At 39.8% G+C, this 21,970-nt stretch overlaps 1 protein-coding gene across 5 annotated transcripts in view; it reads left to right on the forward strand.

The window, feature by feature from the left end:
* LOC113012735 (CAP-Gly domain-containing linker protein 4) overlaps positions 1-21,970 on the forward strand; it is a 59,153-nt gene that overhangs the window by 35,280 nt on the left and 1,903 nt on the right. For 4 of the 5 annotated variants that reach the window (XM_026153044.1, XM_026153043.1, XM_026153042.1 and 1 more), the window contains 7 exons: positions 1,028-1,276; positions 7,880-8,015; positions 8,507-8,638; positions 13,306-13,401; positions 14,604-14,786; positions 14,904-15,038; positions 17,806-17,929. In XM_026153044.1, the coding sequence (XP_026008829.1) occupies positions 1,028-1,276; positions 7,880-8,015; positions 8,507-8,638; positions 13,306-13,401; positions 14,604-14,786; positions 14,904-15,038; positions 17,806-17,929 (1,055 nt within the window). The remainder of the gene's footprint in view (positions 1-1,027; positions 1,277-7,879; positions 8,016-8,506; positions 8,639-13,305; positions 13,402-14,603; positions 14,787-14,903; positions 15,039-17,805; positions 17,930-21,970) is intronic. The other variant, XM_026153045.1, reaches the window with a different exon arrangement.

Here is a 21,970-nt window from a genome sequence, read left to right on the forward strand (position 1 = left end):
GCTCAAGTGGACTGCAAGAATTCTGTGTTTTGTCAGAAGGTTCAGCGCTTCAGTGCTCCTACCAACATGACGTCCAGTCTTGTGCTTGCAGTTGGGCAGTTTCTAATATCATATCAGTGTTCTGGTAAGTGGGATCGGTTTATTGCACACATCTCCCAGCATTAATGAGACTGTCTGGGTCACACTGTTTGCACTTAATGGATTCATAACGCATTAGTAAGTTTACACTTTTCATTTGGGATAGAAGCTTTCACACTCGTGCGTTAAAGAAACTGGCTCTTTTATTTCCTCAGTGATATCAACTGAGGGTCCATTTCTGGGGCAGATGTAATTGGTGGTTTAGTTATTGCAGTTGCAGTGATTGGTTTAGTTGCAGGTGTGTGATGTTGAGCTAAGAGGTTTGCAGGTGTTGCCTTGACGAATTTTGCTACAGTGTTGCTGTAGATGTCATTGTTGCTGTAATTATTATGTTTGCCATATTTAGTTAAGATGCAGTGTATTTTTACTTAAAAAAATGAAAGGGTCTGTAGCAACAAAAAAGTACAGTATGAAAAAAAAAAAAACAATCAAGTAAGACTGATTTTACCTTGGCTCATTTAAATAGAAAGTAGAAAAAAAGGACATAAAATAACAGCTCAGTGAATAAATGCCTCATATATAAAAAGAGAATGTGCTGTGAGGTGGTAAGGGTTTTCTGTATCTGTCCTTGTGCCAGTGGAGCTGAAACAGATGTCAGAGAAAGTGTTCTGCTGTGTGTTCAGTTAGTGGAGCCGAGGGTGGTCCGGATTAACACCCCCTTCTTCTTCTTTTTTTTTTTTCTTCCCTTTTTTAATTTAAAACCAATCGTTTGGATGACCTCTGCAATGCAGGTGTCTTTAGTGCTCTGCTTAGTTGCAGATATAATGATTTAAATGACTGTCCTTTTTCAAAATCTCTGCTTAAAACATTCTCTTACCTGATTGGTAAAACATTCCTCTTATCTGTGTTGTTTTTTTGTTTTGTTTTTTCTCCTTGTGTCCGGTTAAAGAATGAAAAAGGGCAGTGTCCAGCAGACGTGGTGCCTGATCCCCTCGACATGCCTCTGGACATGGCTGATGCAGCAGCCATGGCCAAAGAGCTCCGGACTTTGCTGAGACAAGCGTTACCCAGACCCAGCTCCCCTCTGCCCCTCACCCTGAAAGCCCAGTCCCTCCCTGCTCTCTCTGATAAGGCCAGGCTACAGCTCGCCTCCATGGGAATCCGTCTAGGTGACCGTGTGATTATAGCTGCACAGAAGGTGAGTTGTGGCTCTGAGCAGTGATCTTCACTTTTATACAGCAGTACTTTCAGTCTTACTTAAAGCTTTTTCATATCTCAGAATGGTACAATAGAGGGAAGTTTCACAGCCCTCTAATTATGACTCAGTGATTAGCTGAATTCAAATAAGTCCACACTTCTCCAGTTTAAAATGAGCTGTCTCTTAGCAGCAGCGAGTCAGTATATTTAAACAAAGCTCACTAATGCAGGGCTCTGTCTTTGCTTTTTCAGTTTTGTGCTGGAATATGATACTAACTTTGGTTTAGGGGCTTCAGTCAGCCTTTTTTCTACTGAAATCGAGCGTCTCTTTAACACTTACTGTAATTTTTTCCCCCCTTTATCACTTTGTGAAATTTGCAGGTCACGTCTTGCCAGTATTTCATATGCTTTCACAAACTGAAGCGAAGTTGTAGCAGAAGTAATAGCTAGCTAGATTTGGTTGTATCCATCTAAGTTTGCCTGAAAATGAATACCACCAGGAAACAATTTGGAGGCCACTTGCAAGTCCACTTGGTACAATGGAAATTAAAGCCCTTGATAAGGCTTGACAGTGGGATGCTGTTTAAAACGATACGGTGCCAATGGAGCCTTTTGTGTGTGCTGCTATTAAATTATCAGCTCCTGCTGGTCCACAGACTGGAAACGCTGGAGTATCGATGATGCCGTGTGCTGTTTTCGTCTTAATGTTGCAATAGATTTTTCACCTGCTGTTACATTGAAGTCCAAGCTTTCTGCACATACCACAACGACACTCAAGACACTTTTTATCCTGATGGTTGTAAACACGGGACCTCTGGAGACACTTTAAGCAGAGATTAAACCGTCTGCATGGTTGTGCGTGAATCCTGTATACCGAGTGAGTTTCCTGTTCCACTGGAAAAGTCTGTGCTGGATGGAGTAGTATGAAGAAACTTTGAATGATATTTTGTTTAGAGTTGGGTTATGTCATAGTCTTAAAACCAGGCAAAGCAGAAGGATGGTATTTGTGTTTGTCATGTTGATTTTTAAATGAGAGTTTGATGTAACTGTATGCTTGAGAGATGCTTGTTTTCTTTCCTCTTTGCATCCTTTTTGTTTCACTTGGTTTTACTGTGTGTGGGGAGAGCGTCCTGAAGAGTGGAGGAGAGACAGGTGAGCCATTTCATGTGGAAATAGACTGAAGGAGCTGGTAAAACTATCGGCCTAAAAAAAGAAAAAGAGTAAATTTTGAGGAACTAACAGTCACTAATTGTTCATCAATGCTCTCCTGCAAATAAAGCTTCCGTCTTTCTTTTCATGCTAGAAGCGAACAGAGTTATTATCGTTTTATATTTTAAAAGTACTTTTTATCATCTTTGTGTTGTTTTTTTTTATGTTTTAAATTAAATTAAATTTAAATTAATTAGTTTTTTGAAAATTGTTAGAAAATGTTTTTGGGGTTTTTTTCTTCTTTTTTTTTTTTTTTAAATATTTTGAGTGGTAGTGTTAGTCCTTTTTGTTTATCATTATATGTAGGGTATTTGTTAGTTTAGGAATTTAATACAGCGCTTTTTGAAGGAAGTGATATGCGGCATTCCAAGTCTGAAACGGGTGCACGAAAGCCTAATCGAGCAGGTTTTGCTGACAGATTTTATCATATTGACAAAGACTAAAACTGAAAAGAATATTTGCTTTATGTTTTTATTTCCTTTTAGTTTTGTGGGTTTACAATATCATTTCAGTTAGTTCTGTATTTTTCCTCCAAAATTATAGTTTGTATTATTACTTTTTCCCCACATCTAGTTTTAGTTAGTGATGGCTATAGGGATTATGGTAAGGTTGGGCGATTTGCTCCGTAGTGCTCCATCATTTATCCAGCCCTCATAAGGTACCGTGTGTGGGTGAATGCTGAACAGCTGACGTCGTATTAAGACAAAATACTTGCTGCGTCTCTGCTTATTTACCTTTAATATATGATTCAACTATGTGATCCAGTTTTTTTCTTCCTCTGTAAAATCTCTCACTTTTCTCTCCTGCTCTCTCCACCTGTCAGTCCCACCCACAGTATTTCATGTCAAACACCTGGTAGAAAGAGGAGTTAAGGAGACCGTAACTGAGGCTACGCCAATTATCAGCGCCCGAGAAGACATCGTGAACGCTTTCTGCCCATCCCGTGTAGATGTTAGTGAAAATGTTGGGAAGACAATGTTGGAGAAACGTGAACATTTTATTTGTACTGTATAATCTGCAGATTCTGACAGAAATCTGCAAACATCCTTTGAAGCACCGCTCCTCTAAAACAGCAATACGGATAATTATTAGGCTATTTGTAAATAACAAAATTGGGAAACGTAAAGTCAGAAACAAGTCTTTATATTAACGGCCATCAGTCAAACAATAGTGTTTGGTCTGGGTAGAAACAGAGCGCGTCGTGTGTGACGTCGTCTTTTGCGCATGCGGGCCGCTTTGAGGGTTCACACTAGAGCGCGTTTACTGTCACATTTTATTTGTAGTGTGAACAAGCAGACAAAAAAATCAGATTTGATCAAAAAATCGGAATTGAGCATCAAGACCTGCAGTGTGAACGTAGCCTGAGTGTCTCTGCAAATGCACAGTTACATTAAGCCTTAGCTTTAAAAAATCAGGCCAGCAGTCAGAAATATCCTGCTATTTTATGATGGGTTGCTGTAGCCTCTCTACACACGCATTCATTTCAGAGCAGCACAGAAGTCGGGGTGTGAACCTGTGTGCGTACCCAGGCACACCTGTGTTGCTCGTGTGGTTTTGCAATATGTAATTATAATGAGGCAGATTCAATTTATTATAATACTCATATTAATTTAAAGCACAACTGGAGAAATTAGATTTTTAAAAATAGCCTTGACTGGCGTGCTATCGCCGCTCATTTTGAAATAAACGTCTGTCAGCAGAACCCAATTGGATGGTGCTGCTTAAGTGGATACACATTAACACAATACTACCACCACCACCCCAGTTAGTAATGGTATTGGTTATTGGAGATTTCTATGCCAATCAGAGAATAGAACAGATTGGCCAGGCCAAGGTTATTAATATCTGTGTACCAGTAATAAATGCACATATAGAATCTGTATTGCATTTACTAAGCAACATCTCCATCAATCCAACAGTCCAGGTCTTTATAGCATGGATCCTGCATCACATTAGTGCCATGCACCGGTGCCGTAGTCCATTGTAGCCAAAGTTAAGAAGCTTTGGTTACATTTTCAACCAAGACAAAATAATTTCCAGTTGCTAAGCAACACCATTTGGGAATCCATCAAGCACTCTCGGTTATGGCCATCAGATCACTCTGGCACATCATCAACATTCATCTGAGCACGTTCATCTCCGGTGCCTGGTATCAGTATTAGAAGTTTTACAAATGCATGTGCTCATGTTCTTTGTCTGTGAGTCATTCTTTTCTAATCACCGACTCTTACCCAGTCCAAGTTCACAGGCGGCAGTGTGAGCCGCACTGGCTGTTTCTTTGTAGAAGTGAGAATGTCTAATGAGTTCAACTGTAAACGTAGCAGCGCTGTAATTAAAAGCATTTATACAAAATCTGTTGACTAGTCACAGTGTAATTATACTTAGCATTTAAAAAATGCCCTGTCCTCTTTAGTTATTTTTTTGGTCATAATTCTAACACATACAGTGTAACTATAACGCAGCTATACAGCACACTGCATTAAGATAGAAAAGTATGGATGTTGAAGTGTGGGTGTGAGGAATGACAGATATATTGTGGGAAGGCATTAATTGGCAACAAATTGTCAAAGTACAGAAAAGAAAAAAACCCATTGTCTTCATGATATAAAGAATATGTGGTGAAGAGTACTGTACAAGTAATGTCTAAAGGAAGAGGGGAAAAAGTGCAACAAACCACCAGTTTAGGTGATTAATAATGGCAAAGCTGTAACAGTATGACACATAACATCACTGTATAATAAGTAAAAATAAATATACGGATGCAATTAATTCTTAACCAGTTAAGTAAGGCAGTATGGCAAAGATGCATGTACAGATTTTGGTCCTAAGGGAGAGGGCAAGAGAGTAATGGCATAAAAGCTCTGAATTTCTGTATTGTTGCCATTAGCTCTGCAGTGTTACTCATTAGCCTAATCAGTAACCTTGCAGTTTTGTAAAATAGGATTCATGGTACTGTGTTGGTTTCAGTTCTCATAGCTCTTTGGTTCCTCACAGGGAGAGTCCATGGGAATTCAACATCCAAAAAGCCAGTAGCACAGCCTGACAGTGATGATGCTGTGCATAGTTGAATGTTGATTGGTTAAAAAGATGGCTTGGCTTGACCAGGTAATGCTGAAATAAAGACATATGAAACATCAAAGACCGAAAAAAGCACTGATGGTTAAAAAGGACAGTTACAGCAGTTTCAAATTGCTACAAAGAAGTCGTTTTTTCTTTTTTTGTGTGTACGCGTTTTCATACTTTGGCTCGGTCGCGAGAACAAAGTACTAAAAAAAATCCACATTTCTTTTAACATTGTACAGTCTCCCAGTGACAGCATGTGAATACGTGTGCACAGCACCTACAGACTACCAATGCAGGACCATGCTGGGACCTTAAGCCATGTGCAATCCTTTTGAAATGAATCACACTTTTATAAGAAGGGTATTTAGCCCCATAGGTTAAATACAATTCATTTTTCTAATTGAGTTCATTGCACTGTTCAGCTCTGACAATTTGCTACATGGTGTCTCTGCTCTAAAATTAAATGAGGACCCCAGAAATCTTTCTCTTTGTGCTTTAATTTGAAATCATTGGGCTGACAGCATGGGCCCAGTCCACCTTATGTGACCTAACAAAGCAGGTGAAAGACACTGAGTGCAGTGCCATGGGCACAAATTACCTTACTTTATGGCAGTCATAGGTAATTCAACATCACTAATACTTAACAGCTTTTCCATTTTTCTTCCCCGAAGACAATTTTTTTTGACAGTTATGGGGTCTGCTCTGTACTTCTGGAACTGCATCCATTTCTCACACAGAGTATTTACTAAGTTTCTTTGTCCTCATGCTGAAAGAGTGTCGCGTGAAGACGACCGGAGTAATGAAAAATGGCAAACAGTGATATATCTAATAGAAGGAATTAAATTGAGCTTTGTTAAATGGAATATCCTTTTTACTGCACTAAATCTCAGGAGATCTGTTTCACAAACCATCCGTGTAAGCCATGACATTATAGCTGATGTGAGTTGCACGATTTGTAAGTTAAAACTCTTCAATTACCTCTTGCTACCTATTACTCCTTTCAGTATTACCTCTCTGCAGACACCTAACATCCAACATGATTGAAAGTAATGAAATTTAAACAGTAATGAAATTTTTGCAGTGACACCTTTGCCCTTGCACAAATAATCTTAGACTTCATAAGTAAAGTCAGTTTTATTTAAATACCCCTATACTGAATAAATGTGCCCAGTCTGTAAGGCACACGATACCCTTTATGGCCCCTTCTCATAACCCTTCCTCATTGAAGAGGGAGTAATGAGTGTGCTCAGACCTCAAACTCACTGAAAAACAAACTTGGTATTTAAAGTGGTGCTGTTGAACTTTTTAAAAAAAAATAAATAAAAAAATGATGTAGGCCCCATTACATCAAAAAGATTTGTAGTCATTCTTTAAATAACTCCACTTTTATGAAAGATATCTTAAAAATGGACTCTTATTAGATTAGGGAGCACCTTTTCCACTCTAAGGGCTCATGAGTTAAAATTGTACAGTTTTATTAGGCCACAGGAGAGATCATGCTGAAAGAGTCGGTGTTACTGAAGTCCTAATACTTTTATGGAAGTGTGAATTTGTGAAAATAACCTGCAAACAGCCACTTGAGTCAAAGATGTCTGAATTTCTTGCATTTGTCTATGCAAGTAAACCCAAGCTTTAAGGTTTCTGACATTTACCATTTGATGAGTTAAAGTCGGTGAGTGTGGGAAGACCGTTAACATAAGTGATGTTGGCTGGCTTTAGTGCCCAGTGGTATTGATGGCAGTAGTTTATTGTGTAGTGGAGAAACATTAGAACAACGACCTCCAGCTCTTCAAACTCATGTCTCATATTTGCAAACTGTAAGTAACTCTACCATCCGGGATTTTACAATGTGCTTCAAAATGCATAATTTCATTTCAGTTTGCTGCTGATTTTCTGTCATGACCAGCTTCTCTGTGAACACCAGATTTATGGTTCTTCGGTCTATGATAATGCAGTGGATCTGGCAGTATACTTAATCACCTGTGGGAGCTTACTGTTTTAGGACTCAGAAGTCAAAGCATTTGATTAATCGCCTCTTCTGATATTCTTAATGTGTACACACTGATGTACACAACTAGTCACCTTCTATTGCCCCTGTTCTTCTTTTTGAAGGCTCCTACCACTATAGTGTGTGTGTTGTATGCTTTTCTCTAAGGCCGTACCAGGAAATACTTTGTGCCAAGTTGTGTGGTTTGCTAATCAAAACTCGTATCTTATCTTTAAGCCAGTGCTCAGAGCTGGTTCCAGTTCTTTTAGTGAATGTTTTGTTTCTTATTGATGTTTTCCATATTTTCTATTTGACCTCCTGTGGTACATACATTTATTAACACAGGTTGGAACTCTGAGGTTCTGCGGCAGCACCGAGTTCTCCGGTGGCCTGTGGGCCGGAGTGGAACTGGACAAACCAGAGGGAAAGAACGATGGCTCGGTAGCAGGTGTTCAGTATTTCAACTGTCGAAACAAACATGGTAGGTCGCGGCCGGTGCTTGAAAGCAAAAACAATGACACACAACTGCTCCCTTATTTAGATTAGAAACTTGGATTACCAACTGTTTAGGCTCTAAAAGTGTAGCTTTTATGTTTTGAGCCCATATTAAATAGTGTAATAGTACAAAGCAAACTTGAATGATCAAACAAGACTTTTTTATGTGTTCTCCTGCATTCAGACATGAGCAGCAACACACTGACTGCAGTTCACATAATAGCATAATCGTTTCCTGGACCTTTTAAATTGTCTGGTCAGTTTTTCAGTGGCGTCTGATCTAACCATAGGAAATAAGATTTGACCTTTTGGCCAAATGTCAGTAAATTCATTCTGTTTTCAGCACTTAAAATGTGTCCTGGCACAGAAAATCTCTTTCATGCTGCCCTTTTATGTATTTAAATTATCCTCATTCTGTGTCTCGTCAGTGATGATATTCTTACTTGGTTATGCTTAGAGCCTTTTCTACTTTTATAGGAATTTTTGCTCCACTGTCCAAGATAAGCAAACCTTTGGAAAGACATAAAACCAGCACTACAAAGAAGTCTACACCCGTGCGCCCCCCTCGTCGCATCGACCTGTCTCGGATTACTTCCAAGATTAACACAGGTGAGAAACAAGCGATAAAGTGTTACTGCTAAATTCAGATAATCAATGTTGGGTCTGCAGTGCGCTTGATCTTGTTTATACAACCTTCTAATTTGTAGATAGAAGTCACAGGAGTTGAATGACGTGTCTGTTGAGCGAGCTTTGGTTTGTTTGTATGTCGTTCTATGGTTATATGGTTTTGTTCCTACGACTGAAGTTGTGCTCAGGTCCTGACAGACCTCCTTAAACACTGCGACAAAGACAGTGATGGTAGCGTTGTTTTTGAAATTAAGTCTTACCTCAGGATTTCTGCCATAAAATACTCTAATAAAAAAGGCTTAAATTGATCAAAACCTGAACTACAAAGATGGGGAGTCTGACTAGCTGGGTGAGCCCTGGGGCAGGTGTGTGTGTGTGTGTGTGTGTGTGAATGTTTATTAGAGCAGGTGAAAAAGGTTTTACAAGGGCAGGCATTTCCTCATGCCACAGGTACTAATCTACAGTCCCCTGGATACTTTATTTCATATTAAAAAAATCAACAGAACAGTGCTAACTTCATAGAAAACAAATATTTTCAAATGACAGCATTAGTCATTTACACAGTTCCAAATACATTATTACTGAAGCCACTGACATTTCGGAACCCTCTTACTTTAGGGGGTTTAGGACAGTTGAAACTGACTTCATTGCTACTCCATTGTTTCACTAAATGAAATGCACAATGTGTGATTTTGGTGATTATAATCCTTCTCTGTTATATGACTAATATCATAAACATTTAAAAGTAAAATATCTTTGCAAATGGGAGTTTAATTTTTCGAAACGTAGAGGTAATAACATTCAGCAGCAGCATAATATTGCTGCTGCATTGACACTAAGCATTTATTTATTGGCAGATTTTGATCTATTAAAGACTGAAGGCAAAAACTAAATTGAATTCAATAAAGGTGAAAGACTGAGGGTAGTCAAAAAAAAAACTGCAATCAAGTCCAACAGCTCAGAGTGAAGTTTGGTTATTATAGTGTAGTTTCAGATGATGGTGCCCCTTTGTTGTGGGACCAGATGATTGCTGGTTCGTAGATGGAGCCCCTGGTTTAAATGATCCAAAAATCGAAGAAGTGGCGTTTCTGTAAAGAGAAAAAAACAGGTGAGCTTTAATGTTAGTTGTATTCATGGGTTGATTAGTCAGTTAAAGTATTTGAACATTATAGTTTTCATCACTTAAGAAAAGTCAGAGCAGAGTAGTAATAAAGAGGCACTGTCAAGTTGTCATAGTTGCCTCCATTAATATTTTCTTGCCAAAAAAGAAAAGCAATCCATATGTTTATTGGCTTTGCTTCTGTTTAGTCAAATATTTACTTGTTGTTTTGTAGATTTTGTAGTGACACACTCATTCAACATCCAAAATTGATGCCCCTACTGACGTGAGCACCTTTTAGCCTACTGTGGGAGAACTAACTCACCCCACAGTGTTCAGATGATGCCATCAGCTGCAGATATCACTTCAGCCTCTCTTTTGTGCTAAAAAATAGTCCTTCTCAACGTTCCTACCTGGTATGAGCCATGCCACTACATGGATGGATTTATTGCATCTGTGCTTTCATAGTAATCTTATTAATCTTAATCTGAATAGCTTGAAAAATGGATTCGGAACCAGTGCCAAAGGATAAGGCAAAAATTGCTGACTGCTGACATAACTTGGTGCTCTCAGTCTTCGGATGGTTCCTTACCGTTGACATTTGCAGTAAATGCACTACACCATTGTAAAAGCTGTGTCTTGGTATGGTTTTTGGGTTTTGCTACTCATGCGGCTTATAGCTGTATTGTTGTGGGTGGTGTAATACTCAGAGGTTTTGAAGGCCACTTGAACTGGACGTGATTGGAATTGCAGACCTGAGAGGCCTTTAGAATTCGGTGATTGATAGTCCAATTAAGCAGGATTTAATAACTATGGCATAGACAGGCTGGATAGGCTGGCAGCCATTCATCACAAAGTGCATGTGAGTGTTTTGTGTACCATGCAAGGCATGTGAGGCCATGTGTGTCTACAGCTTCATACAGCCCAGAGAACTAGACTAATTTATGACCACACACTTAGTTTTCAGGGCTTTGTCGAGCCACCTGTGTTACTGTCCCATTGGATCTGCAGTGCAGGCTGCTGGCTCGTGTTTATCTATAGATTGAACGGGTCTTTGTGGAACTGCCTTGTCTCGCTAACCTGGGGAGACAGACACGGCAGAATGCCAGGCTGGCCCCTCTTGGAGTGTGTCAACTGTAACTCAGGCCTCAAAGGGTGGTGAGAACATAGACAACTGCACAAAGCCACCTCCGCTTAATTCATAAAGCCTCAGTCTGTGCTGCAGTCTGCCACTTGAAGTGAATGCCACTATGTGTATGTGGAAGGGATAGATAGCTCTATCTACCAGGAGGTCCCTGCAAGCTAAAGGTCAAGTGACAAGAAATGTTTGGTATTCTGAGTTGGAATGTAGGCTCTTCTCTGCAGTTCAGAGGAAAGACACAAACTCTGTCTCTGAAGGGAGCATTTCCCAGCTCCCCCTAAATGTTAACTGAAATGGCAATCAATAAATACCAGGTTGATTTGAGATTTTTCTAATGACTTTTCAAAGAGCAATGTAAAACTTAAACACGGGCGTCCTGTTGGTGACTAGAAAGAAAAATGAGACAGTTTTATGTACCTGTTGAATCCTCATTAGAAATTAAATGTGTTTATGCACAGATGTTGGTTGATATTGTCTATTATAAACAAAGTCCCTCATGTTGGTAATATCCATACAGTCAGTTTTTAGTTTTAAAAGCCTGGAATTAGACTGTCAAGCCCCTGCCTTCGATTACTCCCTCATCCACAGTACACTGGATCCCTACTGTATGGCTCCTTATGCTCACAGGGGGGGTCGTCCCAAGTGGCTCATTTGAGCTGGGTTTGGCTGGGCTCAGGGGGGAAGGCCTGACCACCAGCCGGTCACCAACAAGCGCACCCTCCAGGTCTGACTCCCTGCTGGGGCTGGGGTGTGTTTCCCCTGCCCAAAGTGTCTAGTTGCCTTTTTTTTCTCCTGCATGCATGTTTATTCCTTCTGGAATCCCTAGACGAGGTTTTTCAGGTGTATCCAACTGGAAAGAGACCCCTGGACACACACAAGGACACACTAGAGGGATCATGTCTCTCAGCTGACTTAGGAATATGTTTGTATTCCCCTATCAGAGCTGAGGGTCTGGATGGGGAGGTCTGGAAATCTCTCCTTAGGCTGCCACTGTGACCCAGGCCTTGATAAGCAATAGAAAATGGATATGTGGGCGGAGAGCGGTGTATTCATTATGATGATATTTTCTCAGACGGATACCACACCATAAAAATAACAAAGTGTTGAATAAAGAGCAGATATATTTAAAGTCAGCAAACGATATAAGAGGCTTAAAATTACAGTTTGTTGCTAAAAGGTTGTTAAAACACAATTACACGTACTTCTGCAGGAAATGCTGTTTTTCTGTGTTGAATCGGTCTAAGATTCCTTTTGAAGTTCTTTGGTGTTCACTGTCATTTAGGCCTTTGTGTGCACACAAGTGCTTGTCTCAGCATGTTTGTCTGTTTTTTGTTTGTTTTAAAAAAAATAATTTGATTGTGTGTTGCAGTAAATGAAAAGTCAGCTTCAGTATTCATGTATCATTTATACTCTGCAATGTCATGCTGTCCCGTATTTGCATTTCTTCACTTCCCTCCGCGTGCCTTATCTTTTCAGTGTAGCATTTTTGGCTCTGCCTTTAACGCAGTGCTGCACTGTGTGTCTTCATAGACTCCTCATTTAAAATTCTCCTCATTTAAAATGCTCCTTATTTCCTGTAATTTGTTAGACTTCATAAACTGCCCTTCTAGGGCTCAAATCAACAAAACCAAATCTTGGTCGACTGAAATCTTACCTACTCTTCAACCACTTGATTTACCATCGGTGAGGGTGGGTGAGGAAAAGTTCACGCTTGACTTTTTGGTTATTTGTTTGAACAAAGTGCAGTCACACTAGCAACCAGCAAACTAATTGACAGCTGGTGTCAGTTTGTTTGGAGCGGACTCAGAGTACACGTTCAGTTCATTTAAACACTAATTAAGCAAGTTTTGGCAAGTTCACAGTTTCAACATCGCTGCCTTTTTTTTTCTTTTTTTTTTCTTCTCCCTTTTGCGACGGTAGATTATTCGCCCTGCTGCCAGAAGTAATGTGGGCTATTGATGCACCACTTTTCTCCACATGGAAGTAACACTGGCAGCCGAAAATGAGAATTTGGTTGGATAAGAGCATATCAACCGGTCGATCTTGAGACTACAACCCCGTGTGTTTTGCACAGGGTTTGCACAAATTGACCCGACATTTGTCCATTTGGAGGGCTGCTTTACATGCAAAGAGCTCCGACTTTGTTGACAAAGTTCCACCTATGTTGTTTTCAGTATAAGTGCTTTTTTTGGCAATCAGGTTGCTGAGGCACGCCCTTAAACGGATACAGTGTGACACCAGTGCAGATTATTCAGTCAGATTGATGGGTTCCTTAGTTCAGCCAATTTAACCTGTCTGACTAGACAATCTTACTACAATTTCCAGCTGTCAATATGGCTTTTATTTACCAACCTTGCTATCTGATGAATAATGCTCTTGTGTCTCTTTTGTGTGTGTGTGGGTTGAAAGGTTTGTCTCCTTCTGTTAAAAACACACCTGATAATCAAAAAAGTGCATCTGGTCCTCATCAAGACACAGAGGGCGACACCTCAATCGTAAAGACAGGTACTGGAGTTATAGCTGAGCTGGCTTTAATGCACTTCCTATCTGAGAATGTAGTGTGGGGATGTATTTGAGCTTTAGCAGAAGCTGGGGGAATTGTTCAAATCCCGCTTCCTCATCTGTGTCTGTACACCTTAATACTTGAATCCAGCATCCTAATCCATCTGTGTCAGTGTCTCTTTAAACAAAGTACTGCCCATGTGAATTAAAGCGATGCTTTTAATAAACAATTGTGTATAATGCATAAGCAAGTGCTGCATAAATTCCTCCATACAGTGTTCTCTGTGCATGAAGCATGCACACAGAAATGACAGAAACAACAACTGTCTTTTCTTTTTCTTTTCTTTTTCTCTTTTTAAAATCAGTGCTGAGACAAACTACCCAAGGCTGACAATTGAAAACAAGTTTTGGGAAAGGCTGACAAGTTTCTCTAACATTTCTTTCCAGGTTTCAATTACTTTGTAGCTGAATCTTCCCTTCTTAAAGCATTCTGGCACTGATTTAATCAATTAGCTTCCAAGAGTCGGGCACTTAATGAACTAATGGCCTGTGAAGGTCTGTGAAAGTTAAAAGCTTAATGAGGTCCAGCGTCCAAATAGCTTCTTAAGAGCGAAATCCGGCATCCTCGTCTTCCATGTCATTCCCCAGTGTTGGGCGGGGATTAGCATGTTGCCCTTTAGTTGGAGCTTGGTAATGGTACATGCAACTGCAGAAGACTGAGCTCATTTGATGTGTGCTACCTTAGATTGATGTGACGCAGCTGCTTAGTTTTTAGGCAAAAAAAAAATAAAAAAATAAAGTGGTAATTGCCAAGATCCTGCTGCTGTAGGCACTGTCACACTTGAAAGAATAAAATGGAAAATGAATAATAGACTGAGCTTCATTATCTCAGTGGCATTAGAGTTACTGATATAGGTCCAAATGGAGGGATGGTGGATTCATTATTAAGAGGAGAAGCAGGCATTTGGTGCCGTGTGATTTTTAGATAAAGTGGATAATAATGTAGACAGCTAATGTCCCAGCTAAGCCTAGATGCAACAGTTGATAAGCCATTTTGATATATGAGTAGCGTGTGTGTGGCAGTATGGCTGTCTTGGTGTGAATTAATTATTAATGTGAGCTATTGAGTTTGCTTTGGCCATTTCATTAGATTTTTTTTGAGGGGTTCCTTCTCTTATTTTCTTGTTTCTGCATTGCACCCACAGGGATCCTCTCCCGCTCTCTCTCCTCTTCGTCGTCTTCCCTGGACTCTCGACAGGGACCGGGCGCTCGACCCCGTCTGCTGCCCAGGCAACGGCTTCCTGCCAGGCAACGAAGGGAGCGTGTTTCCCCGAGTCCCAGAATAACACCTTCACCAGCCCTCCGCTCTTCTGCTGGCACCACTGCAGGTCTAATAATCTCATAGTACTGTATTTCATGATTTCCCATCATTAAGCAGACTCAGCCGCGTGAAATTGAGAGAAATGATGATCAAAGCTAACAAATGGTTTTCCTCTTCCTCGCAGGTTTTCGAAGCCGAACCCCCTCAGGTAGCAGCTCCCTGTGTGATGGCTCTGAGGTGCGCCTCGGGGAGAGGGTGCTGGTGGTCGGTCAGAGAACTGGTGTGGTCCAGTTCTACGGAAAAACCAACTTTGCTCCAGGTCGAACACATTTTCTCAAACACATGTGCTCTACATAAAAGATGGGTTTAGTTTGTATTTTGTGAGATCGCAGTTCAGCAAAATTATTAAAGGTAGATATCATTTAATACAACATTCATTGTTCGTCTTCTAAATTATAAACCTGTTAGCGTCATAATAAATGATAAAGCAGAGCATGATTTACAATGTGGCTAATTTGTAAGTGACAAGTCGCTGAGCATACAGTGTCCTTAGTTTCTCAGTCCAACCCATCCCTGGATGGAGGCTTCAAAGCAGGACTAACCAGTGGATGATGTTATGATGAGGCTATTATTCAGCGTTTGATGCTGGCATTTATCACATCAGCTGCAAAGCACATTAATCACATTCTGATATTATTAAGAAAAATGTCTTTCTCAGCTTATTAACTCATCAGCTTTATTCACAAATTGTAAGATGTAAATTAGTGTGAACTTTCCAGTGTAAATGATCAATATTCTCAATCAATGTTCCTGTGGTGCGAAATACCTTCGCTGTGTCAAAGGTGACTGGCATGGCCAGGATGCGCGCAAGATGTTGTGTGGTGACACTGCCACGACGCATTAGCTGACGCATTTTATAGAAGCCAAGTCCGCCTGTTTAGGTGGAGAGGTTGAGATGCTCGCTTTGGATTTTGGATTTAAATATAATGTCAAGGTTTTTATTTATTTATTTATTTATTTGTTTTTTTTAAACAATTGGCTTTATTTGACATGGGTCAAATGCAAAACATCACTGCAGTGACTCCAAAGGATGCCTTATTGAAAATAAAAGCTAATTAGAAAATGCAAAACTACAATAACTTGGGTGTATTGGATATAGACAGGACAGTTGATAAAAGTCTCATTATTGTGGAATTTCCTTAAAGTACCTTAAGTCGGTGGCAGTGGTATTGTGCTTTATGTTGTGCAGCTTTTCTTTTCTTTCAGGCGACAACAGTAAACATTGCTACACTGGAATCCATGTATATGAATGAATTATAGCATACTGAGGAAAACGTGTGCTTGGAATTAAATAATGGAATTAAGTAGAAAAAACTTTTTGGGTACATGACACCTTGAATTTGGAAAGAACTTTAACAAAGAAATCTTAAAAGCTTTAAATATTAATGATCCTTTTAATAAATCATGTCTGTCCTTACTTTGCTGTTTTCAGGGCAGTCATAAAGAATTAAAGTTACCACAGTTTTCTTTTGTTTAATGTGCCTGTCCTGTATAGAAGTGATATTCTGGTATTTTTAGTGAGTAGTTTGGGATAAACTCATTGAAACGCAACCAAAGAAAGGACAAGAGTTGAGTGTAAACCTAACATGATGGATAAAAGACCACCTGTTCAAAAATTAAAACCAGAGTTTTGGGGTTTCACAGTGAAATAACATGAATAAATGAACCCAATCAAGATGGAGCAGTTTTGCCTTGAATTGCTGAACTTTTGGGGATCTTTTGAGAACTCATTCTCTGCAGATGACTCACATGGACAAAGATGAAGATAAATTGAAGCTCTGTTATGCTCTTGTCTTTCACCTTGGATGAACTCAGCTGCATTCTCATTCCCAACTTATTGCAGAGGGAATCCTTGAGTGCAACTGAAGATACTTGGCGGACAAAAAAAATTAGATGTGAAGAAGCTGTTGCTGAGCAAAAAGCCATTGAAACCCAAACAGAAAACAGCTCACAGTATTCATTAATATTTAGGTAGTAGTTCTGGCCCAGCACTAGTCATGTATGAATAAATAGTGATGTATCTCACAGCACCGAGGATCACGTTTGAAGGGGTTTCAGTCTTAAGTTTCCTTTGATACTCTTAAATCAGTGTTAGCGATGCGTTGTTATCTCACTGCACTGAGCGCTGCGCTTCCATACTAAAAACAACAGCAGCTGCTGGATACTTCACAGCAGGTTGACTTATTTTTAGAATTCTGGCTATACCTTCATCTGGCACTTGCGAGGTGTCTTAAGGCCCTCGTAAAGAGAAAGGAGAAACACTGTCTGAACTTTCTGGCTCACATTGAGGAGTTGCATCATTTTACAGGACAGTGATTGAATGTTTAAGAGCTAAAAAGTTATTTATTTAGGAGCTGCCTGAGATGGAAGTGAAATATCGCCTCTGCCGAATGTCCTAATTTAGGGCAAACTCTCCTATTTAGAGTTTTCCAATATATTGTTCCCAAATGGTGTACTGTGAGCTAGGTGTAGTGATTTTGTCAGTTAAATATTATTATCATTATAGCTATTAAAATGAAATAACAAAATCTTATTTTATCACATTTGTACAAGTCGGACATCCTCAGGAAGATGGATTTGTGTGGAGATAAAATCACACAAAACCAGGAGGACTTACTGTAAAGCTCCCTGTTTTATGGCGTCAGCTGAGCCAAGAATGCCACTGGGCAGTAGACTGATGTTGGGTTGAGTTAAATAATGCTAAAAGCAAATTAAAGAAACACTTGGAAACCAAATATCCTTCTTGGAGAAACCTTGGCTACTGTAAATAATTGTATTTGAACCACAGGAAGCAAGAACATTTGATTTTTAGGAAAGCGTCTGTAACAGGAGCCGAGTAACCAACTCCAGCAGAAGCAGCCTCAGGGGCAGCCAGAGAGAGAAGCTTATATCTGGTAAAAGGTCATTCAGTCATTTTTTAAGAAGTCATTTGGTGTCGCCAGTCTAAAATTATGTTTTTATTGTAAGGTGTGTTGCTCATTTATTAATATGCCTCTTGACACTGTTGATTTCCGGTCTCTGTGCAGGACTCTGGTTGGGCATCGAACTGGACAAGCCGAGCGGTAAAAATGACGGGTCAGTGGGAGGAGTGAGGTACTTCACCTGCCCACCAAAACATGGAGTCTTTGCTCCTCCGTCTCGCGTTCAGAGGTGAGTCTGGAATCTTTAAGGTAGCTTTTCTTCTCAAGATTAACGGTCCCTTTTTGGTTTTTGCCAGTGGTCATTCGAGGACTAAAAACAGATTTGTCAAAGAAGAATGTTTTTCTAAATGATTAAAAACTTGAGAGCAGATTTGATGGTATGAATTTGGCAATAGACCCCAGAAACCCAGAGGTTGCATTTCATTTCTTTCATCAATACATTTGAGTGCACTAATGAGCTCCTTTGACAGTATCATTTGTGTAAGTACTGACATATTTGATTTTGCCCTCTGTGCAGCTAACAGGGCTTCTCTGAACTGGTGATTAACTCGAGTCTGAGTCGTCAAACGCGAAGCCCAAGGCCCTCTCCCTGCATGACTTCTCTGTTTAATGTTTCACCTAGTAATGAGCCAGATGCCATCATCGCTGCTTTTAAATATTGATTATGGATAATGGATATATAAAGGTGGTTATATTTACCCACCAGTTTGTTGAATGCACAAACGAGACATCGCTTTAAAATGCTGCATTTATTTAAATGCGAGGCAGGTTTTATTAGCGATGCGTTCTGACGCTAAATCCATATTTTACAGCTGAGTGGAACAAACAGAGATCACGAGTTATTTCTAAGTCATATTTAAGAATGCTGCTAAAGTGCAAATGGCCATATTGTCTGAATGTAGTTGTGGTGGAGTACATTGCATTGTTTTTACTGTCGGATAAGCAGCGTGACATGTTTAATCTTCACTTCAAAGTCAGTTGTTTTGTGACTACATGGTTTTATCCTAATGTTTGATGAGCTTTTGGAGTTGTTTGTTCTCGTACCCCTGATTGTCTTTAAAGTTATGGAACAAAGTGTGGGATTGCTGTTCAAATGATCTCACCCATCAGCTACCTCTCTGCACTGTGGGGATGGAAAAGAAAAGTTTTATGTTTTAACTTTAAATATTTGGCAGAGACGGAGAGCGTAAACGATAGAACTCAGTTTGACAGATGGGAGTCAAAACTGCTGCAAACTGTTTTCATTTAGATTCTCAGTTTATCTTTATTCATAAAAAATATTTTTTACAAATAACTTTTACACACAGAAAACAGGATAAAGGTCGATTATGAAAAAAAGGTTGATGTTGAAATGATGAATTAGACGTGTATTGAGTGAGTTTGGGCTTCAGGGAGGGAGCGGCAAAGACTGCAGAATCTATCACTGTGTTGATATTTCCTATGATGTGATAATGAATGGCTTTTTGTCAGCAAGGCCACTATAACTCCAACTGTGTTGTTTTTTCTCTCTTTTTTCATATGAAAGTAAGTCTGCTGTGTCTAAAAATATTGATTCTCTGGTTACTTTTTGTTTTACGAGGATCACAAACCACAGTCTCATTAGTTGAAGTCCTCTGCTTTTTGTTGCTGAGCTGTGTTTTAATTCTATATTATAATCTCCTCCCAGACCTGGATTAGGGTATCAGTGAGCTCCTGGACATTCTGTTATACTATTTATTGATTTATTGATACATGATGTTCCAGAGATTCTCATTGGGATTCAGGACTAGGGAATGTGAGGGCTGCTCAGTAGCTTGAGTCCCTTTATATTCCAGAAACTGCCTACAAGCTCTGAGGATTTCATCGTTAACAGCAGTCGGGGAACTGTTGGCTAATGTGGAAGTCTGTGTGACCATTGATGCCTCCCCGGACCATCACTGACCCAGTGTCAAATGATGATCTTACCATATAGTCTCTTTCATGTGTGTGAAACATGTGCACAGTGTGAAGCTGCTCTCATCTATGAAAAGAGCGGGGTATTAGTGTTGGATCTGCCAGTTGTGCTGTCTCATAAGTGCTGTTTGAGCTGCAAGACGTGGGGCACAGTTCCCACTTAAGGAAATTGGTTTCTCATGCCGTGCTCACGGAGTCTGAGTGTGAGAGTTTGGTCAGAAAACATGCAGGAGTCAACTGCAGGAGGTCAACTTCTCGGGCTTCCTCTGTTCCTCTTCGCACAGTGAGACTGTGCAGCGAGACACAGCAAACTGCCCGGAGCTGCACTATCTGTGCAACCTGAATGAGCTGCAGGTACTGTCTCACACCTGTAATAACAAGGACACTAGGAAAAATCAATCAGGAAAGATGAGAAGAGGACAATGGTCTGTAGTCACCACCTGCACAGCCATTCCTTTTTGGGCTATTGTCCTGTTGTTGCCTCCGCAGTCGCTTCTGTTTGCACCAAAGTAGGTGAAATTGATTCATTATGGGTTACGCTAACTGGACAGACTGATTTCCCTGAAGTGTAACTGACTCTGTGTTGTATTGTGATGATCAAGTGTTCCCTTAGTTTGTTTTGAGCAGTGATATATCTGGATCAACACATGCTCTAAAGAAAGGGAGTGCCCTGAGTTTATGATACGAGACAAAATAAGAGCATCCTTGTAAAAACAGAATATCGCACAATAATTGTTTCCTGAATCATCTTGGGAATCGTTAGGGAAAAAGTTTAATTACTCCCTCCTGAGAGCGTAAGTGTGTGTAAGGGAAAAATGTACAGCCCTTTGTGGAGCTGCTGTTGTTAAAAAGCAGCATATAAGTACAGTGGAGTGCAGAACAAAGGCAAATTCCACTGGAGGCCTAATTATTATACACAAGATATGCTCCCTGGCATACATACACACAAACCACTGAGTTATTTACTGCGTGCATTGTTTTGTGTTTACTTCTTTTTCTTTCTTTTTTTGCAAATTGAATAAAAGCTGTTGACCTTTTTATTGGATGGCTCATTATTAGCACAGTGTGTCAAGTGTATTATGTGTGTCACAACTTGATAAAAGCCATTACACCCTAAAAAGCAGCTGGCATTGGAAATACTAAACATGTTTATTGTAAAGGAGCGGTGAGAACTCATGGACTGGTGATTAAATTAACACATTTAACCTTTCTTTCTGGGAGTAAATGCCACTTATGCTTCATCTCTATGCAGATCTACCATTCAGGATTTGATGGTTTTTTTTGCTTATTTCTTCCATTTAAAAGCTGTTTTTTGTTTTGTTTTTTTGGGAGGGATTCCAGCTGCTGTTTTTTTTCCTTGTCATCTTTTATTAATTTTCTTTTCCTTTACTTTTTTCCTCCCTAATTAACTCCAGGGTACAAAGTGTGCTCAGCTAAGCACATGCTTTCCTGCTGTCAAATCAAAAATATCACTTTGTCTCCATCCAGGAAGTTGCTTCTCCTCCTCCTTTCTTTTTCCTGTCAGCAGCTATCACAATCCATTAGGAAGACACCCCCCCCATCCCTCCTCACACACTTTTCCATTTTCCTGTTTTGCTCATGTGCTGTTTGGCACACTGATGTTTAATAGCTTCCAATATTTGAATGCCTTTATAAGTGTTATTATGGCTGTTATTATATAGTTGCTTAAGACAATCTTAATAAGCAAGGTAGTTTATCGTGTCAGGCAGCCAAAGCCTGTTTTTATTTTTATTTTCTTTCCCCATTCAACTCGTTTTGACAGAGGTGGCCATCAAAAGCACACCCACTAAACTGAATGTGTGCTTACATCTGAATATAACCAGTTAGATCCTGATATTTTTTTTTTCGAATTTGATGTAATTTATACACTGTTACAGTCGTGTATGCCCACAATAAACATTGCCAAGTTTCAAATAATGAGGTCAGCATGTACAAGTAAACCCCAATTAGCCAAGTGTCTTGATCTGTCTGATGGCAACGAGAGCGAATATCCTTTTATACTAATTTCAGACACAAAAAGCCCCACCAAAGTCCTTCAAGAAGCAATTTTTACCACTTTTCTCTGTGTAGTTATATTGAAATCAGTATCTAAATGAATGTGGAGGAAGCCTCATCATTTTTCTTTGGCCACAGGGATATAGAAAACACATTTATGGAAATCAAACCTGATTTAGAAACACTTCAGAAGTTTGGTGACTTTCTCCCCAAAAAAGGTTAAAAAGCCATTTTGCCACCTGTAAGTTATACTTCTTCTACACACAAACAGTGTCAGCCAAGTGAGTTTTACACTTGACTATAGATTTACACGGAGCAGCAG

Source organism: Astatotilapia calliptera, chromosome 19 (genome assembly GCF_900246225.1).
Source record: "Astatotilapia calliptera chromosome 19, fAstCal1.2, whole genome shotgun sequence".
NCBI classification, from domain to species: Eukaryota; Metazoa; Chordata; class Actinopteri; order Cichliformes; family Cichlidae; genus Astatotilapia; species Astatotilapia calliptera.